Source organism: Nyctereutes procyonoides, unplaced genomic scaffold, assembly GCF_905146905.1.
Source record: "Nyctereutes procyonoides isolate TBG_1078 unplaced genomic scaffold, NYPRO_anot_genome, whole genome shotgun sequence".
NCBI lineage: Eukaryota > Metazoa > Chordata > Mammalia > Carnivora > Canidae > Nyctereutes > Nyctereutes procyonoides.
Genome location: NW_026575047.1, coordinates 7,281,200 through 7,305,203, shown reverse-complemented (window position 1 = coordinate 7,305,203; position 24,004 = coordinate 7,281,200). Strand labels below are relative to the sequence as shown.

The 24,004-nt window shown below is 48.3% G+C and overlaps 1 protein-coding gene across 2 annotated transcripts in view; it reads left to right on the top strand.

Annotated features, from left to right (window-relative positions):
• Positions 1 to 24,004, top strand: part of SEL1L3 (SEL1L family member 3) — a 99,979-nt gene that overhangs the window by 37,039 nt on the left and 38,936 nt on the right. For both annotated transcript variants that reach the window (XM_055326831.1, XM_055326832.1), the window contains 4 exons: positions 1,143 to 1,275; positions 2,807 to 2,947; positions 14,588 to 14,799; positions 16,073 to 16,252. In XM_055326831.1, the coding sequence (XP_055182806.1) occupies positions 1,143 to 1,275; positions 2,807 to 2,947; positions 14,588 to 14,799; positions 16,073 to 16,252 (666 nt within the window). The remainder of the gene's footprint in view (positions 1 to 1,142; positions 1,276 to 2,806; positions 2,948 to 14,587; positions 14,800 to 16,072; positions 16,253 to 24,004) is intronic.

Genomic DNA, 24,004 nt, shown 5'->3' with positions numbered 1-24,004 from the left:
CCTGTGACCCTGTGGGATTTGTTCTGGGAAAAGCGGGAGTCATTAGGCAAAGTAAAGGAAGAAAAACGCAGAGCCCTCTACCCATGGGTGCATCTCAAAGGCCCTATGGAGAGACCTTTATGAAGAGGAAAACAAATAAATTAATTTATTCATTTCACGGCAAACACTTCTAGAGCACCTGCTACATGCCAGGCCCTGTGCTGGTGCTGAGGCATCCAAGATAATTAACATGGAAGCTCTCAAACTTTTTTCTGAAGGTGGTTCACATAAGAAATCTATGTAATAAAAAAAAAGAAAGTAAAGAAGAAATCCGTGTAATATCATGAACATACATATACATACACACATAGATACGTATACGTATAAAGTACAAAACTGAAACAATGATCTTACAAAGAACACATACCCTTCCCATGTTAAATGCACTCTGCTATTTTGTGTTCTACTTTATATATATTTTAAAAATCACTGCTGGTTACAACCTGCTGAAATCATTTCATGACCCCCTAATGGGTCACAACCTGCATTTTGAAAACCAATGAGTTGAGATAAGGCCTGTTTCCGAGAAGCTCCCCGTCTGGGTCTTAAACACCTCGGTCATGAAAGAATGCGGTACATGCTTTAATTCACACTCGAGCCCAGGGTTTGGGGTCTTTGGGCACATCCTCGTCCACACACACCTGAGGGTGGGTTGTTAGCAAAGCTGCCCCGTATCATGACCTTGGACCTGACTCTTGGAGGCTGAGTAGGAGCCTGCCAAACAGACGAAAATGGGAGGAGGGTTCCCAGGGAGGGGCACAGCGCGGGGAGACTTGGCATCGCTTGGGAACTGAAGGAGAGATGAATGTGTCTAGGAACAGCATGCAGTGAGGGGAAAGAAGAGGGTGGAGGCCTGGTCTCTGGGAAATCCTGACATTTAAGAAGCTCTGCAGAGGAGAGGGTGCCACGGAAAGCAGCTAGAGGGAAGCAGACAGAGCTGGTGCATACCCTCCCTTTGCTAATCCGGAGTGGATGATCCGTGTGCAAGCAAGCCATCTGGTGATACCAATGGGGGAAGGACATTAACCCCAACGCAGCCTCATCGGTATCGATGGGAGCTTGGTGACAATTGTTGCTCAGTCGATTTTCTTGCCTTCTTGTAGATTTTTAATCCCCTCCTTGAGAAGCAACTTGCTGAACAGATCAAATCATATTACGAAAGGTGCGCTCAGGTCCAAGAAATAGTGTCCGTGTACACGTCCATGGTACAGCAAGGGGGTGGAAGACAAGAAGCATGTAAGTACTGAGCTTCCGGAGAGCAATTTCTAGCTCTGTGTATTTGTGTCAGTACGTTTGGCTTCTTTCTACCACGGTCAAAATAGAATATATATGACTTGAGCAGTGGGAACAAATATGACCGCGAGCCCTTCCGCAGATGGAGGCAGGTGACCTTGTAACGTTCCACCCGGACCCCAACCAGACCAATGGCCAACAGGAACCCACACCTGCCTCTTAGCTTCAACCATATGCGATTCAGTTTAAGAATACAAATGAAAGCGTTTCGAGCCTCGCATTGCATTCTTCCCACCCATAATGGGATCTTAGGCCAGTCTAAGAAAATAAAAGTGAATTGGAAAATAAATTAATCATTAGAAACGTTTCCCCATCGGTGCACTTTTGTCTTGGGCCATTAATATCTGAATATTAGCTTTCAGAAATGTTGAACAGTGACTTTGTTGTTTGGGGCTCGGTTTTATTTTTTTAATCCTTGAAATTGATTCATTCTGGAAGACCTTGGTAATAGCCAACAGAAGGGATGAATTTCAAATAGATTGCTTTCATGCCTGCTCATATTTGCACGGACATCCTTCACTCATACAGGGTGGTCGTTGATTATAAGTCTTGGTTCCTGGCCCGTCTTGCAATATTTCAGCTTGGATCTAGGGCTTATAAATTTCTCTGTGCTTAGAGCTCCTTGCCTGATACAGTGGCACTAGAGTTAGTCACATATGTTCCTTCTGGAAGAGAAATTCCTGTGGGGCCTTTGCCATCAGGAAAAGAGAATTGAGTATGGCAGTGCTGCCCACGCATTTCACTGTCTCCAGAGCTGAACTTCCCACCCCAGGCTGTGGAGGGATGGGTGCCTCTGGAACGTACCTCGGTCCGATAGGGTTCACAGACGAGGGTCTTGGGAAGTGAGGAGAGGCAGTGATAGGTGAGTGTGGAAAGGCAGCGCTTCTGCAATTTAATTTAAGAATAGGCAATACTGGTCCCCAGCTGCTGCTCGTACAGCTGACTCATCCAGAAAATATGATGCTGTCAGAAGAGGGGGAAGATATATAGGAATAGTAATATCCCAAACAGGAAAGAAACTGATTTTGATAAGTGATGTAATTTCAGGAGAGATACTCTGAGTTGGAAGGCCATCCTTGCATGCTGATCTGTTTGGTGGCCTTGAATATTTTCCTAACATCCCCTGCCTTGCCTCCCTGGGGGTCCGTGTGCTTTGCTCCTCAACTCATGCTGCCAACAAAACGGCCTAGATATTGGCCTCCTGGGGCACAGTCCGAGGCCAGCTGCTCATTCCGTAGAATTATTCCACAGCCATCAGCCACTTGGCACATTTCCCTTGGACATGGCTTTGAATTTGTGACCTCGAGGTCAAGGCATTGTAGCTGGTTTCAAATCCCTACTGTACCCAAACCAACATCCAGTAACATGAAGTCTGACCTCTTCTTTCTAGTTCCTCTTAGGGAGGAGGGCTTTAGAAGGATGAGACCTTCCCTCCCCTAAGGGGAGTGTTGTCTCCTGCTTCCTTTGCCTGTAGGCGACCTCCAGAACTCCTACCTGGACCTGAAGCTCAGATATGGGAGTCCCTCCACGTGCAGAGCCTTCCCTTGGGAGAAAGAGCTGAAAGACCGGCACCCGGGCTTGTTCCAGGCCTTGCTGGAGATGGGCCTGTGGACAGGTAGGTAATTGTGTCTTTGCCTCGCCTTTGGACACTGGCTAGGAAGGCTCCTCCTTTTGCAGCTCCGCTCACCCTCTTTGGTGACGTATGCCTTAAAGTTATTTTTAACCCTATGTTCTAGGGTAACTTTACATTTACATTCTGCCCCTGTAGGCCCACCTCCCTCGGTGTCGCTGTGCTCATTTCCAACACTAAATACAAGGACAAATTGAGGAATCGCTCCAGCCGTTCTTTTAAAGCCAAGGCCACAGAGGATGGCGTGCAGCCAGAGCTGGCCATCGAAGGCCATTGGTTTGGCCTGTACATTATTGTCAATTAAAAAAAAAAAAAAGTACTTGCTGGTATCTCAAAAGTTGCATAAAAAATGCAAATTTTTAGCTTTTCTTGAAAAACCAAAGTTCTGGCAATGCTAGGCACAGTCTGGGAGTGAGAGTCGACCCAGGCGTGCTCCGTCCATCCACGGTACGCCCCACCCCACCTCCCATTCCAGCACCTACCACCTGCTCCTCTCCTGCGGCTTACCTGCCTGCTCCCTCAGGCACTTGAACCTGAGATTCCTGACTTGGCACCGTAAACGGGATCTCAGCCATCTGTCTCACCTTCCCGACCGACCATGGCCAGCTTCTGCATAGGCCTGGCACAGTCTGGGTGTGCTTAGTCATTCCGTGCCCCTTGGAGGGCCACAGGGGCTCTTGGAATGAAGTCTGTTGGGAAGAGGAGGGGAGCCTGGAGTGCTCAGCCCGGGGAAGGGGATGCCAAGGCGAGCGATGATCAAGGTCTTAGTAGTGAGAGGCCACCCGAGGTGCCGCGGAGTGCCAGCGTTCCACGGAAGAGATGCTCTGTTGCAGACAGTGCAGAGGAAATCTCGTCCGGCCTGAGGGAATCCAAACCAGACAAGATATTTCCTCTTTTCGTTCATTTGATACCTGCTGAGTGTCTGCTCAGTTACTTGGCTAGGCTTTAGAGAGAAGTAAAATCACACAAGGTCCCTGTCCTTAGGGGACAGACTTGGAAACAAAGGAAAATTAAGGATGCGTCTTTTTTTAAAGATTTTATTTATTTATTTATTTAAGAGTGAGAGTGTGAGTAGGGGAAGGAGCAGTGGGGGCGGGAGGAGGAGGGGGAAAGAGTCTCAAGCCAGACGCTGTGCTGAGCGTTTGGAGGAGCCCAGATGCGGGGCTCGATCTCATGACCCCGAGAGCACGACGTAAGCCGAAACCAAGAGTCCAGTGTTCAACGGACTGGGCCCCCCAGGCGCCCCTGGGGATGCATCTTTAGTAAAAGCAGTGGGAATAAGTGGTAGAGTCGCAAGGAAGGAGTGGTCAGGGAAGGCTTCCTGGGAGAGGTGACACCGGGACTGATTCTTGAGGAGTTGGTAGGTGTTTGCCACATAAGCAAGGTATCTGGGCGTCGGAGGCAGGGCCGAGGCAGAGCGATGGGAGCAGCGCAGCCCTTGGAAATGACACGCGAGGGGCTTGGGAGGTGGGAGAAGGCCTGGAGAGTGTGACTGTGATGCGGTTCGGGGACCATCCTGAGAGTTTGGGCTTCACCTCGTGGGTGACAGGGGCCCGTTGAAGCAGCAGATGTGATCAGACTTGGGTTTTGAGGTTCTCCGGCAGCAGCGGGCGGTGGGGGGAGCTGAAGGGAGGGGTGTGCGCGGAAAGCAGGGGTCCTTGGCCGAGGACGCAGGCCTGGATGGGACAGGGTGCTGGGGACAGAGCTAATGGGGGTGGAGACAGGTTGGCTCTCAAGGACGTGGGGCTGCGTGGATGCCGGCAAGGACTGCGTAGCCCCCGCAGCGGGGGGGCCTGACTCCGAGGTCAGCTTGGCGCTTACCTGCCCCGTGCTCTGGGACGAGCTGCCTGGTTCCCTGGGCCCGTTTCCTGGTCTGTGAAGTGGGAACAGTAACGGCGCCCCCCTCCGAGCGTCGGGCTAAGTGAGTGGATGCATGGGAAATAGTTTTAAAACCGAATCGGCATTCGGGAAGCTCTGCACAAGCCGAGTTTCTTGACCTCGGAGCTGCTGACCTTTTGGACTAGATGATTCTTTGGGGGGTGGGGGTGGGAGCCGAGGTCTGTCCTGCGCGTCGTAAAGTGTTTAGCTACATCTCTGGCCTCAACCCTCTCCCCGCCCCCCCGGAACCCCCCTCTTGAGACCTGACAACCAGAAAGGTCTCCGGAGTTTGCTAGATCTCCCCAAAGAGGGGCCAGGTCATCCCATGCTGACAAGCGCTGCTGTGTCACCCCTGCGGCTGGTACCGCCAGGCACAGCCAGTCGGCAGGTGCCGGGCCTCTGGGGGCGGGTCACCTGGACATATGTGCCGGATGGTCCAGGCCCAATGGGCTGAGGCCACGTCCACGTCAAAATTGGTTTTGTGAGATTTCTGATCATATTTATATATAGTTTTACTGATTGGGAACCGGAGTGAATCACGTCCACAAAACACTCTTTTTTAAAGTAAATACTCCCAGTAAGGTTTTCAGGCTATTTTTATAGCTCAGAAGTTTTGTTTAGAAGCACTTAGAATTGTGTGTGCGTGTGCGTGTTTTCTCCGTGGAGGCCTGGAAACGGAACCTAATTAAAAACCCAAATCATGAGCTCCTGAACCTCACGATGTCCCGGGCTCTGGTGCTGGGCAACTGTCACATTGCAGCGCACAGCCTGTTCTGCTGACCCCGTTAGGCCTCCGCGGGGCCCCATCTGTGAGAGAAACAGAGCCCCAAAGCCCAATTTGCCACCATACAGCCCCCCGCTGGTGCCCAACCGGCCAGTTGAGTCCTTCTGGGGCCAAGTCTGCACCAAGGAGCATCTCCCGAAGGTCGAATCTGCCCCCACAGCCTCTGCCTCCCTGGGGCTCGCAGCCACCTGCTTCCTTCTTCTCCCTCCCATTTCCTGGGGCCCAGGGGCAGGCAGGGAGGGAGGTGCCAGGCAAGGTAGGCAAGTTTCCAGAATGAACCCCAAGCCCCCATTCTGCCTTCAGCTCCTGTTTTTTTTTCTGGGTTACACCGCCCTGTCTGTGGGGCCTGGGGAGCCTTCTGCAGAGGTCGGCCCTACACTCCTCATTAAAATCCATCTCTCTGCCTGGCACCCTGCCCTTGCTTGGGGCCAGCAGAGCGTCCTCCTGCTAACCCTGGAGACAGACTGGTGTGGCGCATGGTGTTCACTCGCTAACAAGGCCAAGCGCAACGCAGAAGAAGTTGATTTTGTAAATGGAGGTTAAAAAAAAAACGAGTTTACACTTTTCACAGATCTCGAGTCTGGTCTCCTATAAAAGGAATCATCGTAGACTCGTGTGGCTACAGATCCATTCCTGGCTCCTCACCCCCCTTCCTTGTGGGTTCGTCTTGCTGTTTGTTAAGGGCCTCGCTGGCTTTGGAGCATTCTGGACAACTCTAGTTCATAAGAACTCTGCCTACGTTGTTTTGTGCTCTTGCCCCGAGCTGCCCTGTCCTGTTGACTGACTAGTAGACTCTATTAGAACCATCCTCATGGTTTTCCATTTTTCATATCTGAGGTAAGCTCTGGGAATGGAGTCAAGGATCATCAGGTGTTTGGGGCTTTGAATTCTGGCTGCAGGAACTGAATGGGCGCAGGAAGAGAGGGCAGGACTTCAGCTGTGTGAGAAGCTTCTTGGGTTGCTCATGTCACGACCTTCCTTGGATTCATTCACTCAGCAGATGTTGACTAAGTGACCCTGTGAGCCGGGATCGAACAAAAACGGGGCCGTGTTTCATATATCAGGTCAACGTAAAGAAAAAGGTCGGCTCTCATTGCTCCTGCAAAGGGAATTAATTTGTGGAATTATTATTTTTCATTCCCGGCAATTTGAAAAAATAAGACCACGGAAGACAGTGGCCTGTGATTTCTGGTTCTTTGCGGCAGAGTCTTTATTTTCTTGGCAGCATGTCCCCACATGCACAGCCCACTCCGCTTCCAGGCCGCTACATGCGCACGTTTCAGGCTTAAAAAGAGTTGTTTCTCCGCACTGTGTGATTTCGGGCGGATCATCTGCTCTCTCGCTAAGCCAACAACGCACGTCAAAGCAGTGATGAGAACATTGCAGGGGGTGGACAGTCGGGACCATTGGCTTCATCCACGACCAGCAGGGACCCTCATCGGAGGCCTGCATCCGGCCTCGCGAGGTCAGCAGCGGTCACCACCTTTCAGTTGTTCCCCAAAGTCTGAGCTGTACTTTTCCTACCGTAAGAGAGAATCACCCAATATTTGTACCCTCCCTCTTTAAGGACTATAATCGAAAATATGTTTTTGTGGTAAGATACATGTAGTGTAAAACTCCCCATCATAACCATCTTTCTGTGTACTCGTCAGCGGGGTTAAGCCCATCCACATTGCTTTTTTTTTTTTTCCCCATCCACATTGTTTTTTTTTTCTCCCCCATCCACATTGTTGCACAGATCTCTAGAACTTTCTCACCTTGCAAAACTGAAACTGTACCCATTAAACAACGGCTCCGCATTTTCCCTCCCCACAGCCCCTGATAACCGCTGTTTTAGTTCCTGTCTCCATGTACTTGCCTGTTCTAGAAGCCTCTTGTAGGTGGGATCGTGCAGTGTCCGTCTTTCTGTGACTGGCTTATTTCACTTAGCACCATGTCCTCAGGAGTGTTGTGGCATGTGTCTGAATCTTCTTCCTTTTGAAGACTGAATAATAGTCCATCATCTGTATATATCACATTTCGTTTGTCGATGGATACTTGGGTTGCTTCCACCTGTTGGCTATTGTGAGTAGAGCTGCTATGAACGTGGGTGTGCAGATACCTCTTCCAGACTCAGCTTTCAATTCCTTTGGGGATAGACTCCAAGGTGGGGTTACTGGATCATGTGGGCATCCTGTTTCATTTTTCGAAGAACCTTCCTACTCTTTTTCATAAGCGGCTACACCATTTTACATTCCCACCGACAGTGCCCAAGGGTTCCCATTTCTGTACATCTTGGCCAACGTTTGTTATCTTCTGGTCCTTTGATAAATAGCCATCCTCATGGGTGTGACATGTAATTTATGTGTGTAATTTATGTACTGGGGAGAGTTTGGCTTAATAGCAATTAGGAATGATGCTCTCATCGATGACATAACGCTATGAAAGCGCTTTGTGGACAGAGAAGCACCATATGGATATGAGGGATAGGGTCGCCTGAAGAGGGCTCATCTCACTCTGCCTTGAGTCATAACAATTTGATCCCATTTGTGCCTCTATCACACAATTGCAAGCTTGTTGAGGGTAGCACAGGAAGTAGCAGTGTCCCACTTACACTTCCAGTTCTCCACGGTGTCTACAAAGGTGCTGGCCATATAGGAGGTGCTTAGTTGTGGAGCCTTCTTCTGTATGACCCTACACAGCACGTTTCTGTAGCATTCCCCTCCCAGAGCATCCTTCACCCACCCATGCTCCTCGGCAGGCTTACAAATAGTCTTCAAGTCCCAACTCAAATACTACCCCTCAAACGGCCCTTTTCTGTGTCCCCAGGCAGACTGCTTTTCCTCCCACGCTCCCCTTGCCATTTCGTGGGTATCCTCTTCACTATACCTGTCCTTCCGCATCATCATTGTTGCTTTGCCTGATTCCACAGTGGAGCTTCTAAGACTTCAAAGACAGGGACTGGGATCTACGTTTCCTTTGAAGTCCCCCAATAAGTATTTGTTGAGTAACTGAACGCATTCCAAATGATTAAACGATACATTCGCAGCACTAAAAATGTCTTTGTTGGGTCAATCGATCGCTGAGGGAAGGAGGAATTTGACTAGTAGGAGACACACGTTCAGGGTCTACGCTAGCCAAGCCATGACACCAATCTCAACTGATAGAAGTCTATGGGCTTCTTGGCCCTCTTTCTACATTTTTCTCATTTCTTGCACACTCCTTCAGTCTGTTCTCTCCCTGGAGCTGCGGCCCTGGCTCTGAGACACCTCTGCAAACATAATTCTGTTTCCCAGGCCTGCCAGCGAGCTAGGCTCCGACTCCTCCCAGTCCACAAGAGCAGCCCGGAATCCTTCTTACGCACAGCCGGTACAAAAGAATTCCCAAAAAACGTAGCCCTCATGGCTCTCGCTTTTTCATTTCATTTCATGGTTCTCGCTGTCTGTTAATCTACTGCTGAAGGAGACAGGTGCCCAGATGTAAAACAGCCGCAAGGTTCATGCACGCCCAATTCGGCACCCGTGGATTGGATCCCTCCAGCACCGTGCTGGGCCCTGGGGCAACCGAATGAAAAGACTTAACTCCAGCCCACACAGAACTCTCTGCCAAGTGCCAGGGGTTGAGGAGGAGGGAGGCTTCTTAAATGTTGACAGCTGATGTGCGAGCCTTGTATAAAATGCAGCTGTGCCCACCGGTGGTTCCCACTCTGAAGAATCACAGGACGTCGTCCTCGTCGCCCCGAGTAGGCATGCCTTTGAATTAGAGACGGCAGCGCTCGGGGCCCTCAGCTGCAGTCACAGAGACGTGGCAGGGGACATTCCTGCCTCCCGGCATTCCAGAGCCACTGCTCTGCATTCTGATTGCCATGCTTGGCACGGGAATCCTACTGTGCTGCTCTGTCCCAAAGTCCTCGACGGCCCAGGCCCTGGGTGGCATCCAACACGAGACCCCGTGTTCAAGACCTCAGAGGGACCATCCTGATTGGTCACCCTCTATGTTGTTTCCTGGGGAACCTCCAATTCTCTAGGAAAATGGCTCTGTCGGAGCATAGAAATTGCCCTATTAGCATTTGGGCCTTCTCCAATGCCGGGATGGTAGTGTTCCAGTCTGCGTGCTCTTTCATTATTGAAGAGGTGTGCTGGCTATGTCTTTCATTCTCCTGTTGCAACTTCCTTGTCAAAAGGGAGCCCTTAGAATTCAAAAAACCCTTTGAATGGGGCTCCAGCATCCAGGGAAGAGAGGTGGTGGGGATGGGTTGGGGGGGGTTGCTGGTAAGAGGCTGGGGGTGGGAGGCGGGGGGATGGTAGTGGAGGTGGGGCTCGAGGCCAGAGAGCTGGTTGGGGTAGGAAGGAGTGAGGAGAGCGCAAAGACTGAGGTGCAGGTGGGGTGCAAAGGCGGCGGGGAGGGACAGGTGAGCCGGCTGGCATGCCCCTGGGGACATTGCATGGAGGCCGGATCTGTTACTCCCTCCCTCCCTCCTGGGCTGGGCACCTCTGGGCCCACGGGAGTCGGAGGCCGAGGCTGCAGGAAGCCAAGGTCCACCAGCAAACGGGTCTTGGGAGGAGGCCGGGTCCTGCGTGGGCTCACCTCCCGGGGCGGACACAATCTGCGTCTGGTTCCTCTCGTTTCTGTTCTTGTTCGGGTCTGGCCTGACTTGCCCCGGCTCGGCAGTGCTGAGTGCAGCAGATGAGGGACCTCCACGACATGCCAAGGGGTGGCTGGCCTTGCTGGAGTCACTCTAGTTTGCTTTTAACTGTTCGTATTTTTGCCAACGATGGCAGTGTTTATTTGGAAACACTAAAATGCAGAGCACGGAAATGTTAGACAGACAGTAATGTTTCTTAATAACACCGGGATACCGTGTCCTTTAAGAGCTATTTTCAGTGTTGTTCATTGAAAACCCATCATCTTTATTTTTATTTAAGAAAGCATACATTATAGTTGTTGGTGGTGGTTTTTTTTTTTTAAATACACAGAAGCACAAAGGGGAGAACAGAGAGGGGCATACTTTTCCTGCTCAGTGAACCCCTGATGGGGGTCCTGGTTGTGGGGGGGAGACTGGGCTGTGGAGAAGGGAGGGAGAGAAATTATGGGGACAAACTAGAAAACTTGCATACTGGAGTATAAGCCGTTTACCTTTTTTTTTTTTTTAAGATTTATCTATTTTATTTTTAAAGATTTTATTTATTTATTGATGAGAGACACAGAGAGAGAGGCAGAGACACAGGCAGAGGGAGGAGCAGGCTCCCCATTGAGCACGGACGTGGGGCTCAATCTCAGGACCCTGGGACCACACGGACCTGAGCTCGAAATCAAGGCCTAAGCCCGACCCGCCGAGGCACACAAGCGTGTCCCAAGCCACTTTTGAGAAATAAGCCATCTCCTTGGGTCCTTGCATTCCCCAGAATGCAAATAGGGAATATGATGCATGTTGTAGGTTTTTTTGTTTTTTTTTTTTTGTTGTTGTTGTTTTAAGTAGTAAACCGGGTGAGATCTTCCTTTTCTGGTTAGCTGACATTTTCTCCTTTCACTTCTTTTTCCCTTTCCAACTCGTACTTTGGATGCGTTCCACCTTTTGGAAGCTTGAAACTAAAAATGCCTTTCCTGTCGATGCCCCCCGTCCCCCTCACGAGGCACGAGGCAGCCTGTCTCCTGAATTCCCAATCAGGTGCCCACGCCAGCTCCCCAGCAAGGGCCCACCTTCTCATTTTCTGCTCTTTGCCTCCGTTAATGATGAGCCTGCAAACGGCAGCCTTATGGGATTGCGTAGAAGAGAAAAAGGAACAAAATGAACAAGGCCCGTGCTCCTGGGGAAACGGGAAGGGTTAATTAGTGGGGGCGCTGGCCTTGTGTTTCCCTAGCTTCTGGGGCAGGAGGCGAGAAAATGGGAAAGAAGATGGCTCCTTCTTCTATTTTGTTTGTTTGTTTTTTCCATTATGCCATTAATCTCCATAAACAAGGCATGTTTTTTAGTTACAGATCGAGGAGAAAAAAAAATGCATATGCTAAACCAGATGGGTGAAATTAACAGTTTCATTAAACTAATTTTAAAATTGCCAGTTTTACAGTATCGCCAGTGGTACCATGACTTTCATTTTCTGTCGCAGTTGGAATTTGAACTTTAAAGGATGTGCAAAAAGAGCAGTTTTACTTTAGAATATTATTATTTTTTATTATATTCACTAGTGCAGAAAATTGTTTAGATTCTTTTGCCGAGAAAATACTGATCGGTAATATTTTGGGAGGGGGGAGTTAGGAGTTTTAATATGTAAAAGAAATAATGAAACCTTTTCAATCTGCCTTGGTTGCAGTCTGCAGGTTTTTTGTGCTAAGGTTTTGAGCTTTATGGAGGATTCCCCTTTTGCTCCTTGCTCCTCAGCAATACCAGCTACCTGGGCACTCTTGCTAATGATTTCTGGGGTTCTGTGCCAGGGTCAGCAGGGCAAGTGTTTCATTTAGAGCTTCATTTGGTTGGGAGCCTCCTCTCTCCTCTGAGCCCACAAAGCCTGTGTCTGTGGGTACTCAGGCAAAACTCATCATCTTGGTTAGGTGTTCGGCGGAGCAGGTGAGGTGAGGATGAATCATTAACAAAATGTTAATGTTGCTCTGCTCAGAACGTGCACAGAGGGGCATCTGAGATGAGTACATATTTAAAAGTAAATATATGAATAAGTAGGAGTAGGATTTATTTTGCAACTCCATCTGAGTGCTGCAGTGCATACTAAATCCAATGGAGTAGGTTCTTATCCTGTCTAATGGTTGAGTGGGATGGAATTCTCTCACCTATTCAAAGGGAAAATCCAAAATGAGATCCCCAGACTCCTGGTGGAAAAGGGTGTTATTATTCAGATATATCCCAACAGATGAGCAGAGGGAAATGTTCGAGGATGTTCATTGCCACGTTGTTGGTTATAGCAAAATCACTGGAAGCAACCCAAGAGTCTAAAAATAGAGAACCGGTTGGGGACACAGCACTGCTATAGAATGCAATACTACCGAAGCTTTAGAAAGCGTGGGTTTCTGACAGACACAAATACTCATGATACTTGGTTAATTTAAACAAGAAAGTTGAAGGTCAGAATTACAGGAGCTTTTTGGAAAGAAAATGCATATGTATCAACACAGATAGATGTGTATATGAATTATTGTCTGTGCAAAGAGAAAAGTCTGGAAGCATACACACCAAGCTTTTAACAGTGTTTATCTTCACTATTAAAGAAGGATTGGGAGAGAGGGCACTTGTGGTTTCATTTTATACAAATCTGCATTATTTGAAAATTTTTTAAAGCAGCTATTTCTTTAGGGATTAAAAAATACAGAAAGAGAAGCAAATTGCATTTGTTTAGTCTGGTGATTTTTTTCAGCACCTGTTGCTTGGGATCGACAGAGTAAAAGCAGTTGCCTCTTGGAATCTAGAAGGCTGAGGTGAGGTGTTTTGGGAGCCAGGAGATGAGACTGCCTTCCGGGCAGGGCTGGGCTCCTTCCTCGCAGCCCGACAAAGTGGAGGCACGTGTCCCCCACTCAGGGAACAGCCAGCACGCCTATGTGCCCAAAAGGACTGGCACCAGCTCATAACCAATAGCTTGGCTTTCACAATTTCATCCTTGGCTCCCACTGGCTTGGTTTTCACAATTTCATGCTTGGATCCCACTGGCCTCCGTTTTTAGCATGGACTTCTGCAAGAGAATTGCCCTTAAATAAATCTAATCTCAGACCTGCCCATTTCAGTTTTCCCACATTGGAAGCTCCCCTTAATGGGGGTACTGATGGAATGAGTCCCTTGTTGCCTCCTGAAAGTTGTTGGTAGCATTTCAGTTTGGGATAGAATGAGAAAAGACAAGAAAAATGTTGGACATGACAATTTTCAGGCAGATAAAATTTGTCTTAAATAAGATGCCCATGTCTCTTTAAAGATAAATAACATCTACAGAATTCTATATGGTCTTTTGTAACATATAATCTAATAGATTAGAAAATAAACATTTGTTGCCTAAATTGATGAACATGGGAGATGAATAGTGTAGAGAAACTTTGGAAGACAGTCACGCGTATGTAGTAAGACCATATAACCTGCTAGTTTGGGGCTTAAATGTTTATCAGATTTGTGAGACGGTTGGGTAAAAGGAAGTACCGTACAGCTTAAGGCAGTTGCATAGAGAAGGGTCTATCGATAATGGTGAGGCACTTATTAAGACATCCGGTAGCCCCTTAATTAGCAGGTAGGTGCAGCACAGGTAAGTAAGACCCTGACTTACTTTCCTGACCCGCAAAGCTGAACTCAAAACCCGGCTCAGCCACTTACCAGGTTTTGTAACATTGGACGGGTTAGTTGACTTCTCCAGGCTTCAAACTCCTCATTGGAAAAATGAGGACACTAATAATAGTCCCTACCTCATCAAATTGTTCCGATTACATGACATAATTTGCATAAGACACCTAATCCAATATTAGGTGTTTTTTAAGCCCTCCATTAAAAGGTTGACTCATTCCTTTTACTGTATTTAGAAACCCTCAAGAAAAACTGGAGGCAAAAGATAAGAAAGCATCTCAAAATAAGGTTCTTTTGCTCGACTTTTTAGAGCGGCACCTAGGAACTATTTCTGAGATAAAATACATTCTTCTTCCCCGAGTCTTGGGGGGGAAAAAAAAGTCTCTCTGGAACTTTCGGTGGTCCTGATTTGGTGGTGAGTTACACCGAGTAAATTACTCCCTGGAGGCGCTTTCTCAGCTATATAAGGCACATCCTTTTCCCCAGGATACTGGGCTGTCATTTAGTGCCAAAGAAAAAACTATTTGCAGAATGACACCGTGGCATCCCCAAAGGGCTTAATTTACCTTCCTGGAAGGTGGTATATTTCAAGGCGCTGCAGAAACAGCCATATTAATAACTCAGGTGGTTTAATTGGCTTTTCCCTCTTCTTTCTATAGCCACGTCTATCCCATGGTAATTAATCGTGTGTGCTGTGAATTGTGGTTATTTACAGTGCCAAGGAACCAAAATGAATCTGTATTAGAAATCGGCAGGAGGATATTTGAGAAAGCTGTAAAGAGACTCTCCACTGTTGATGGTCTTCACCAAATTAGCTCTGTCGTCCCCTTTCTGATGGATTCCAGCTGCTGTGGATACCATAAAGCATCCTACTACCTCGCAGTCTTTTATGAAACTGGATTAAATGTACCTCGGGATCAGCTGCAGGTAGAGTATTTCATAGGTTCCAGGAACACCAGTCACCTGCGTTATTTGCAGAGTAATGCTCTCATGCCCCAGGTGGGAACTAGACATGTCCGTGCTCCATGGAGTCCTTTAAAAATCTTTACACTCAAGAAAAACGTCCTAGGGCTATTTTAAATACAGGATCTTCTATTTTCAGTGAGTGAAAAAAGGTGCCTCAATTCTGGACACAGGCTGGGGGTATGACTGGTATACTCTAAGTCAGAGTTTGGGCAGGGCTTACCGGAATCAGAATAGGTGCCTCTAACCCAATTCTTAGAACTACTTAACTGCTCTGGCCCTAGGACCATCATCTCTCATGACCGTTTTGCTAAGTGAAGTCATTCGGACCTCTCTAAGCAAAGTATTGTCACAGCCAGACCTCTACCGTCAATAGAAAAGCCTATATCAGACTGTTTAAGTTGTGGTTTTGAGACCCAATTAAGTATAGAACTTGCTGAACATTTGGAATCCCATTTTATAAGTGCTATGAGTGGTTCCTGACCACTTTTAGTTTTCAGATCTACACCGAGCATGAACACACCCTGGATTTGAAGAGACTCGGGTTGTTTAAACCTGCCCAGATGGTTCCATGCCCCCTCCAAGGGACTTCTTTGTGTATGTCTCTGGCCTCTTGAAGTTCATCCCCAATGGCATGCTTCCCCGAGTCCCCATGGCAATCCCCACAAAGGTGAAATAGTGGAGGATTCTAGCCCTGTCTCTGTCCCAAAGTGGCTGGTTGGCCATAGACACATGACTTCAAATCTCTCTCTCCTGTCTTTCCTCAAATATGAAATGAGGCTGTTGGACCAGCTGACCTCCAAAGACCCCTCCCAACACTAACATTCTGAGAGTGTAAGGTTAGGACATGGTCCCTATGCAGATCGTCTGTCATAGATGATGTAGCTGAAGCAGACTGGGGATCCTTGGAACAGTTGGCGGATACACAAACAGATCCTATGAGAGAAGTCAGAGGACGACCTCTCTTTTCACTGAGTAATGGACAGAAGTCAAGGAGTCATGAGCTATTAGGCATTAAGAAGGACAGAGTATTAGGATTTGTAATCCATTAGAGAGCTGCTGTGGCTTCTTTTCTAAAAAAAATTTTTTAAAGGCACATTAACATGTTTCTGGAATGACGAGGTTCATATATAAGGGGTGGGGTCAAATGACTTTTCAATGTTAGGATTTTATGACCCTTTTCTACAGTCTTGTGAACAAGACTGTAAATTTGTGACTGTAAATTTCTTCCTAACAGGGCATGTTGTATAGTTTGGTGGGAGGCCAGGGCAGTGAGAGGCTGTCTTCAATGAATCTTGGATACAAACACTACCAGGGTATTGACAACTACCCCCTGGACTGGGAGCTGTCCTATGCCTACTACAGCAATATTGCCACGAAGACGCCCCTTGACCAGCACACGCTTCAGGGAGACCAGGTAAGATAAAGACGTGGGCAGAGATGGTTGTGGCTCTGTTTCCTGGGGCTTCCTGAACAATTTTATATAGTGTCTGCACCTGTGGTTGGCTCATTTTCAGGCTTTTTAGAGGATGAGCATAATTGAATAGAGAGAAAAGCTATCTTGCACTCTCCAATTCATATTTCCTGACTGTCTTCTCAGGCTGAATGCAGGAACAATCCCACATCTATACATGAAAAGCCTTTCATGAACAGGAGGACTTGCATGGGAAGAGTAGATTTGGCCCTGGGCATATTTTGATTTTGCAAAAAAACGTGTATCAGAAATATAGACACCTTGTCTTTGTTCCAAGACCATGTGAGGGGTGGATCTGGAGGTGTTAGGGATTGGGTCAAATAGAGTGGTGAGAGTAAGCCAAGGGCTACTATCAATGGGTGACAAGCAAGCAGAATTTGTGGTGTAAGGAAGCAAGCTCCACCCCTGGCTATGTTCCCAATGCTGGGCACCCCGAGAAGTATCCATCCACATCACAAGAGCCGTGTTAGCTCAGGGCTTCCAAGTGACCGACGTGGGATGCTTGAAGACTGCCCCAGCCCAAATTAAGGACTGGATGAGGAATAATAACTCTAGCTTCTAATCTTGGAGGCTTCCAAATCCTATCAACTCATGAGGCGGAGAAATCAGTGGCTTATATCTGCCAAAAAAATACATAACATGTTACATTGAATTAACTGATGGTTTGTTTTGAGGACCATAATGAAAGGGTATATAAGTAGAAGTGATCATGCAGGAATTCAAGGAAAGCTGCCTCTAGATGAGGCAGGTCTGCGTTTGGTGGGAGTAGAGTACAGACTATGATGTGGTTGGCTTCTTGAAATGTCTTTGTCTGTATCCTCTTTATCCAGGAAGGATTTCAGAGATTTTGATGGTCGTAGCCCTTGAGGTGGAGAGGAAATGCAAGCAGTCTCTACCAGGAGTTGGCGATTTTTTTTTTTTCCTGTAAAGGGCCAGATAGTAAATATTTGAGGCTTTGCTCATACAGCCTCTGTTGTCACTACTCAACCCTGCCAGAGACAATATATAAGCAAACAGGGAACCTGGGTTTCTGTAGCCATAAATAGTACGTAAACTGCATGGCTGGATTTGGCCCTGGTGGAGGCCATAAACTCTTGATTTTCCCTGCTTCTGCTCCCGTGAGCCCAGGGGATACCCCTGGCTAGGTCAAGATTGTAGAATCTTAGCCTGAGCAGCTAACTGGGACCCCGTCCAGTCACTGGTCCCCAGCGCTGCTTCTAGATTGCATTCAGAAAACCACTCACAGTGCAGAAAACTTGCACTTTGATGATAGGAGTAGATGGTGTCTGGAAATGAAATCTGCAGTGGCGGCCATACGGTTTCAAAATAAATGACTCAGAGGTATATGCTGTCAGTGACCATTAAACATGAGTCAAACTATAAAATACCAAATGGCTATCTACAGAGATGTTCCAATTCCTTCCAAAAACAGTGATTTCTCCTGAATAAGCTTACGCAACCTCATCATTATTGTATGTATTCTCACAGCGTATATAAGCCGTGCACAAAATTTGACCTCAGTTCGACAGGAATTAATTTATGAATCGATAAAGTTGGGTTTGTTTTTTTTTAGAAAGGAATTATTATGAAAAAAAAATTCATAGAAAAAGCAAGCCACGAAGTCATGTTGCAGTTGTTGCACTCAGCCAGAATGTGTTAACACTGTCCTCTATGTATACATTATACTTTTAAGAATTCTAATTCAGCATAAATTAGCAATGGGAAATGGTATGTTGCTAACAAGCGCCTTTTCTTTTGAAGATTTGGCACATGAAATGTTGCGATTATGAAAGAAAAGGTTTAATTGGTCAGAACCAGGGAAGATGAATAGAAGAGATCCATCTTGCAGCTGAAAGTCGTATGATTAAGAATCACAGATAGGAATTATACAGTTAGAAGAGTTGTATCCTCGCTCATTTTCTTAAGAATGTGTAATTAATGGCTTCTTGAGAATTTAAGCAGGTGTCATACATTGATTTAAATGTCCTTTTGTTGAGAAATCTATTAATTCATCAGCAGCACGTAACCAATGAGGAGATGCGGAAAGCCAGACTTCTAATTAACAAGCCGAGGATCCGTCAGTAACTCCTTCCTGGATTCTCACTTCATTTTCTCTTTTATGTAACTCGTGGTTCACGTCATTTCATCTTCTTTATGAGTAATCTTGCTTCATGTCACTTCTGTATGATTTAGCGGGACTCGGCCTCAGGTGAAAGAGAAAGGAGCTGGGCGGGGGGGTGGGTATTTGTTTTTGTGGCTTGATCGCAAATGAGTTTCTTTCATTCTCTCTGCTCCTGGGAATGTGCTTTTCTTTTTCTTTTAAAGATTTTTATTTATTTATTTGAGAGAGAGAGAGAGGAAGCAAGCACAAGCAGGGGGAGTGGGCAAGGGAGAAGCAGGCCCCCCTCTGAGCAGGGAGCCCGACTCGGGGCTCGATCCCAGGGCCCTGGGATCATAACCTGAGCTGGAAGCAGATGCTTAACCGACTGAGCCACCCAGGCGCCCTGGGAATGTGCTTTTCCACAAGGCTCGGTCCCAGACTCCTCTCTCTGCACCTCCTAGAGGAGCAGGGGTCTCATCCACACCCCTGGGGTCAACTGCCCTCCATATACTGATGACACTCAGACCTTCCTTTCCAGCTGAGATTTTTCTCACGCGCCCCCATCTGTAATCATAACACGCTGTGAAGGCAACACACCACCTCCCCTCTCCGTCCCCGCCAAACTCCTCCGTGGACGGCACCACTGTCTGTGCCAGCAGCCCAGGAGCCGTCCCTCCCCATCCTCCCACAGGTACACTCATCCCACCATCCTTACCTGCCCACCCCTCTCTCCTCCCACCCCCCATTCCCGCTGCCACAGGCGACATTCACCCCTCGTCATCTCTGCCCTGAGCCACTGGACCACCTCCTGTTCTGCACTTAATTGTGCCCCCCCACACCTGTTGAAGCCCTAACCCCCAGCACCTCAGAATGAGACTCTCTTTGGAGATAAAGGCTTTAAGGAGCTAATTCAGTTGAATTGGGGTCATTAGATGGTCCCTGTTGTAATATGACTGGTGTCCTTATAAGAAGAGGGGGTAGGACACGGATAAAACAGTGCAATAACCACATGAGGACTCAGTGGGAAGGTGGCCCCCTGCATGGTATGGAGAAAGGCCTTAGAAGAAACTAAACCTGCCAAAATTTGATCTTGGACTTCTGGCCTCTGGAACTTCGGGAAAATGAACGTCTGGTTTGCACCGCCCAACCTGTGTTTTGTTGTGGCGGCCAGAGCAAACCGATACACTTCCTAACTGGTCTTTCTGTCACCAGTCTTGTCCCATCCATTCTCTTCTCACCGAGGCCAAAGTAGGCCGTCAACCATCAAGGTTCTCAACCGGTGGCACATCAAAGTCCCCTGGGGTTTAAAGAATACCTCTGCTCAGGTTCCACCCTGTAGTCTTGAAGCCACAGGCCGGGCAGCCTGGCCCTATGTGCATATGTGAATGTGTATACATTTGCCCTTGAACAACCTAAGAGTTAAGGGCACCAATCCCCCCACACAATTAAAAGTCCACATATAACTTTTGACTTCCCCAGACTTTCCTACTGATAGCCTGCCCTTGACCAGGAGCCTTACTGATAACGTAAGTAGTCAATTAATACATATTGTATGTTATATGTGTTATAAACCGTGTTCTGACAATAAGGTCAGCTAGAGAGAAAATATGAAGAAGAAAACCATAAAGAAAATATATTCATAGTACAGTATTAAAAAAAAAAGTCTGCATGTAGGTGGGCCCATGTAGTTCAAACCTGTGTTGTTCAAGTGTATTTAAAAAGCTCAGAGGGGCACCTGGGTGGCTCAGCGGTTGAGCATCTGCCTTTGGCTCAGGTCATGATCCTGGAATCCTGGGATCGCGTCCCGCATCGGGCTCTTGTGTCTCTGCCTCTCTCTGTGTGTCTCTCATGAATAAATACCTAAAATCTGAAGGAAGGAAGGAAGGAAGGAAGGAAGGAAGGAAGGAAGGAAGGAAGGAAGGAAGGAAGGAAAAGAAAGAAAAAGAAAGAAAGAAAGAAAGAAAGAAAGAAAAAGAAAGAAAGAAAGAAAGAAAGAAAGAAAGAAAGAAAGAAAGAAAGAAAGAAAAAGAGAAAAAGAAAAAGCTCAGATGCTCATAATATGCAGCCAGAGTTGAGAGGAACTGACCCACGAGATCTAAGCTCGGCTGGTGGCTTGGCATGGGAGGCCTTCCTTGATCTGGTTTCTCTTTCTCCGAAGTCCGCTGTCCCTAATCCCTGCTCGATCTGTCCTCTCTGGTGACACGGTACTTTTGGCCACACTGTGCTGTTCACACCTCCTAGCCCCATTCGGCCTCCCCCGCCTGGTGTGCTTCTCCACACTTGCTCCCCCCTCTTGCCTGCTGACCCCCCCTCCGTGAACCCTGGGCTCAGACGTCACCTCCTCCTCCTCCAGATCTCCTGCTGGTGGGGGGGGCCGCGGCACCCCGGTGTACACCTGCCGATGGGTGCCTTGAACAGGGTCCCAGCGCTGGCTTCCCCAGGGGACTGTAGGCTCCCCAACATGAGCTCCTGTCTGTTCACATCAGTGACAGGCCCCGCATTGTGCCTGACACACAGTTGGCACCCAGTGTTTACCGATGGGATGATGGACGGGATAACCGTGCTGCGTATCCAGTGACGAACACGAACGTGGTGCGCTGTCTCGTTGACTCCCTGGTGCTCTCTGACGTGACCAGCCTTCACTGTGGACTGCACGCACCAGGGCACGTGGCTTCAGGTCCTGCGCGTCTCACATTCAGCCTTTCTGAATCCCTCCCTTGAGAATCTTGGGAACTTATAGCTGATATTTCTTACTTAGATGAAATCCCTAAAATGTTAAATTTTAACAAAGAAAACATGTGCTCCCCCCATTGGGAGCCAAGCATTCTAGCAGACGTTAACCCCCCCCCCCCAGAGGCAGGTTCCTACTGGCGGTCCCATGGGCCTTGCGGGGAAGTTACTGGAGGTGGACAGTGTAGGTTCTGGAACGACCCCGCTCCTGAGTCCCTGGGGAGGGCGGGCTGAACCGCTGTGTTTCACAACTCCAGGGAACACAGGTGCTCCGGGAAATAAATGCCAGCTCCCCAGTTGCAAAGTTTCCGTCTTCCTTCTTCTTTGTCTCTCCATCTCTGTGTCTCTCTCCCCCTACTTCTCTCTCACCTGTTCGCTTTGCTCTCTTTGTGTCTTTTCTTTCTCTCTCACCCCCGCTCCCTGTGCCCCCCACTTCCCCGGCCCTCCCCGGCGCCCCCTCCCCTCTGCCCTGCCTGGTGCCTGGCACCGTCATCAATGGCAGGTGGCAGATGTGCTGTGAACGCTGCCCTTGTAGCCTGTGGGCTGAGCAGAGGGAAAGGTGGTGAAGCAGGTGAGGCATCAGGTTCTGGGACAGTGTGGCATCTCCTCTGACCCTGGATGTGGGGGCCTGAGGACTGCACAGTCTCCAGACATTGGAGCTCCTCTGACCTGGTCAGCAGCAGGTTTCAGCCGTGCAGTACTGTTCACTCTAGAGACCTTGCTTCGTAACACAGCAACAGAAAGAAGCCCCCAGAAGCCACAAAAATGCCAGCACTGGTCAGTGTGGGGCTTCTGGGTCCCTGCCCAGCATCTACCCAGCTCTGGCTCCCACCCGTCTCCACTGTTGCTTCTCCACGGCCACAGCTTCTTCCTGGCTTGGTGGCGTTTCTATCTAAAGCATCATTCTCTGGTCACAAAATATTGTTTGAATGAATGACCAACCAAGTGTTGCTCACTTGGTTCCTTCATCAGATGTCTCTGTAGGTGGTTGGCTTTCACACTAGGCCCCAGCCAGGTGGCTGTGACATGGCGCTGGTTGCCGCCACACGGACCCCAATACTACGTGGAGGCCCCCAGCTGCCTGGCTGTGGCAGACAGTTGAGGTGTGGCTGCAGGGCCAGATTTGCCAGGGTTCGGGTCCCAGGTCTGCGGTTACCTGGGTGTGAAATCTTGGGTAATTTTGCCCACCTCTGTCCCTGTACAGCTTTTCATCTATAACGTGGTGCCATGATGGAGTGCACCTCACGTGGTGGTTGTAGCTTGAATAAGTTAATCCACACAACATGCGCCTAGTGAAGCCCAGCGCCCAGTATGAGCTCTTAAAAACATTTCTGGCCCTGCAAGTCCCTCCTCAAATTCTGTCTCTCCCATCTTCTAAAGTAAAAGCTCTCTTAGACCATCCCCACAACAGAAGGCTGCGAGCTGCACAAAACCCAAAACCAATGGGAGGGCGAATGTTCTAAACTACTGTCAGACTTTTATGGGTTGGGGCGACCTGAGGCCCTAACAAACGATGAGTTCCCTCACCGAGAGCTTCCCATTGGCCACACCCTCTGCCGAGCTCTTTTAGAAACAATCTCCTTAAATCCTCATGCAACCCCATGAGGTCAGCTCCCGCTTTACAGAGGAGGTAACTGAGGCTCAGAGAGGCTAAAAAACTGCCCAAGGTCACACAGCAAATGAGTCATGGGGCCTCGGTTTGAACCTAGGCCTTTCTAACTCTTCATATTATAAAAAATAATAGCCGATAGGTTGAGTGCTATCGATACAGCAAGTACCATGCTAAGCTCCACGTTATGGATGCAGAGACTAAATCTTCGCTCCATAAAGTTAGTGCCTGAGGCCCACGGGCAGTTAGTGGTGAGTTAGGGTTCCCTTGGCCTGCTGTGAAAGGTTGTGCCCTTAATGGCTCCATCTTGCTGCAAAGCTTGACGGCACTGCCCAGGGGAGCAGGAAGGACTAGGCCAGGGGACAGTGATCCAAAGGACAAAAGTGTCCCTTCTTCAGCACGAGGCACAGCTGCTCAGGTCCCCCAGAAACATGGCCTTTGCTAAGACCCTCCTCCTGACCCAGTTTGGGTTCACTATGTCTCAGGGAAGACCAGGGAACAGTCTACCATTTGCTTCCTCTCAGATGCATGAGGCCTTCCCTCCTGGGTGGTGAGGACCATGGGCCCCACAGCCAGCCAGCCTGAGTTTGCCTCTTAAGGTTTGTTTCTTTTGTTTTGTTTTGTTTTTGTTTTTGCCTCTTAAGTTTGAACAACTAAACAGATGATCTTGGATACGTTACTTAACTTCTGAGCCTCAGTTTCTCTACATGGGTGAAGTGGGAGATATTGACAGTGATACTCATAAGGTTGCAAAGATTCGGTGAGTCAGTCTCGGGCAAAGCAATTAAAACAGTGATATATCATCATTAAAACAGTGATGTATCATCACTGCCCGAGAATGGCAGAAACACCTAAATCCCTGCGGGGTAGGGAGTCCCAGGACAAAGTTAAAGAGGAAGGCACAAAATAAGGAGAAGAAAAACAACCAAAAATCAAAATACTCAAATTCTCCAGTTGAACAAAAAAATTCTAGCTGAGAACAGCTCACGCTGTAGCCCAGTTCCAGGGTCACACAGTAGAGCATCCCCTGGACTTTGAGCTGAAGCACCAGCTCATTTGGCCTCACACTTGTCAAGAGTCAAGGAGACTGAGCGGGTTCTAGGGTCTTCTTGCTGGTCGGTGATGCTCTGCGGAGCCGGAAAGAGCCCCGTCTTTGGAGTTAAGCCAGCCTGGCTTCGGGGCCTGCTCTGCAAGGTGACCGTGAGCTGATGGTTTCACCTTTTGAGCCTTGCTTCTTTGCCTATAAGTTGAGGAC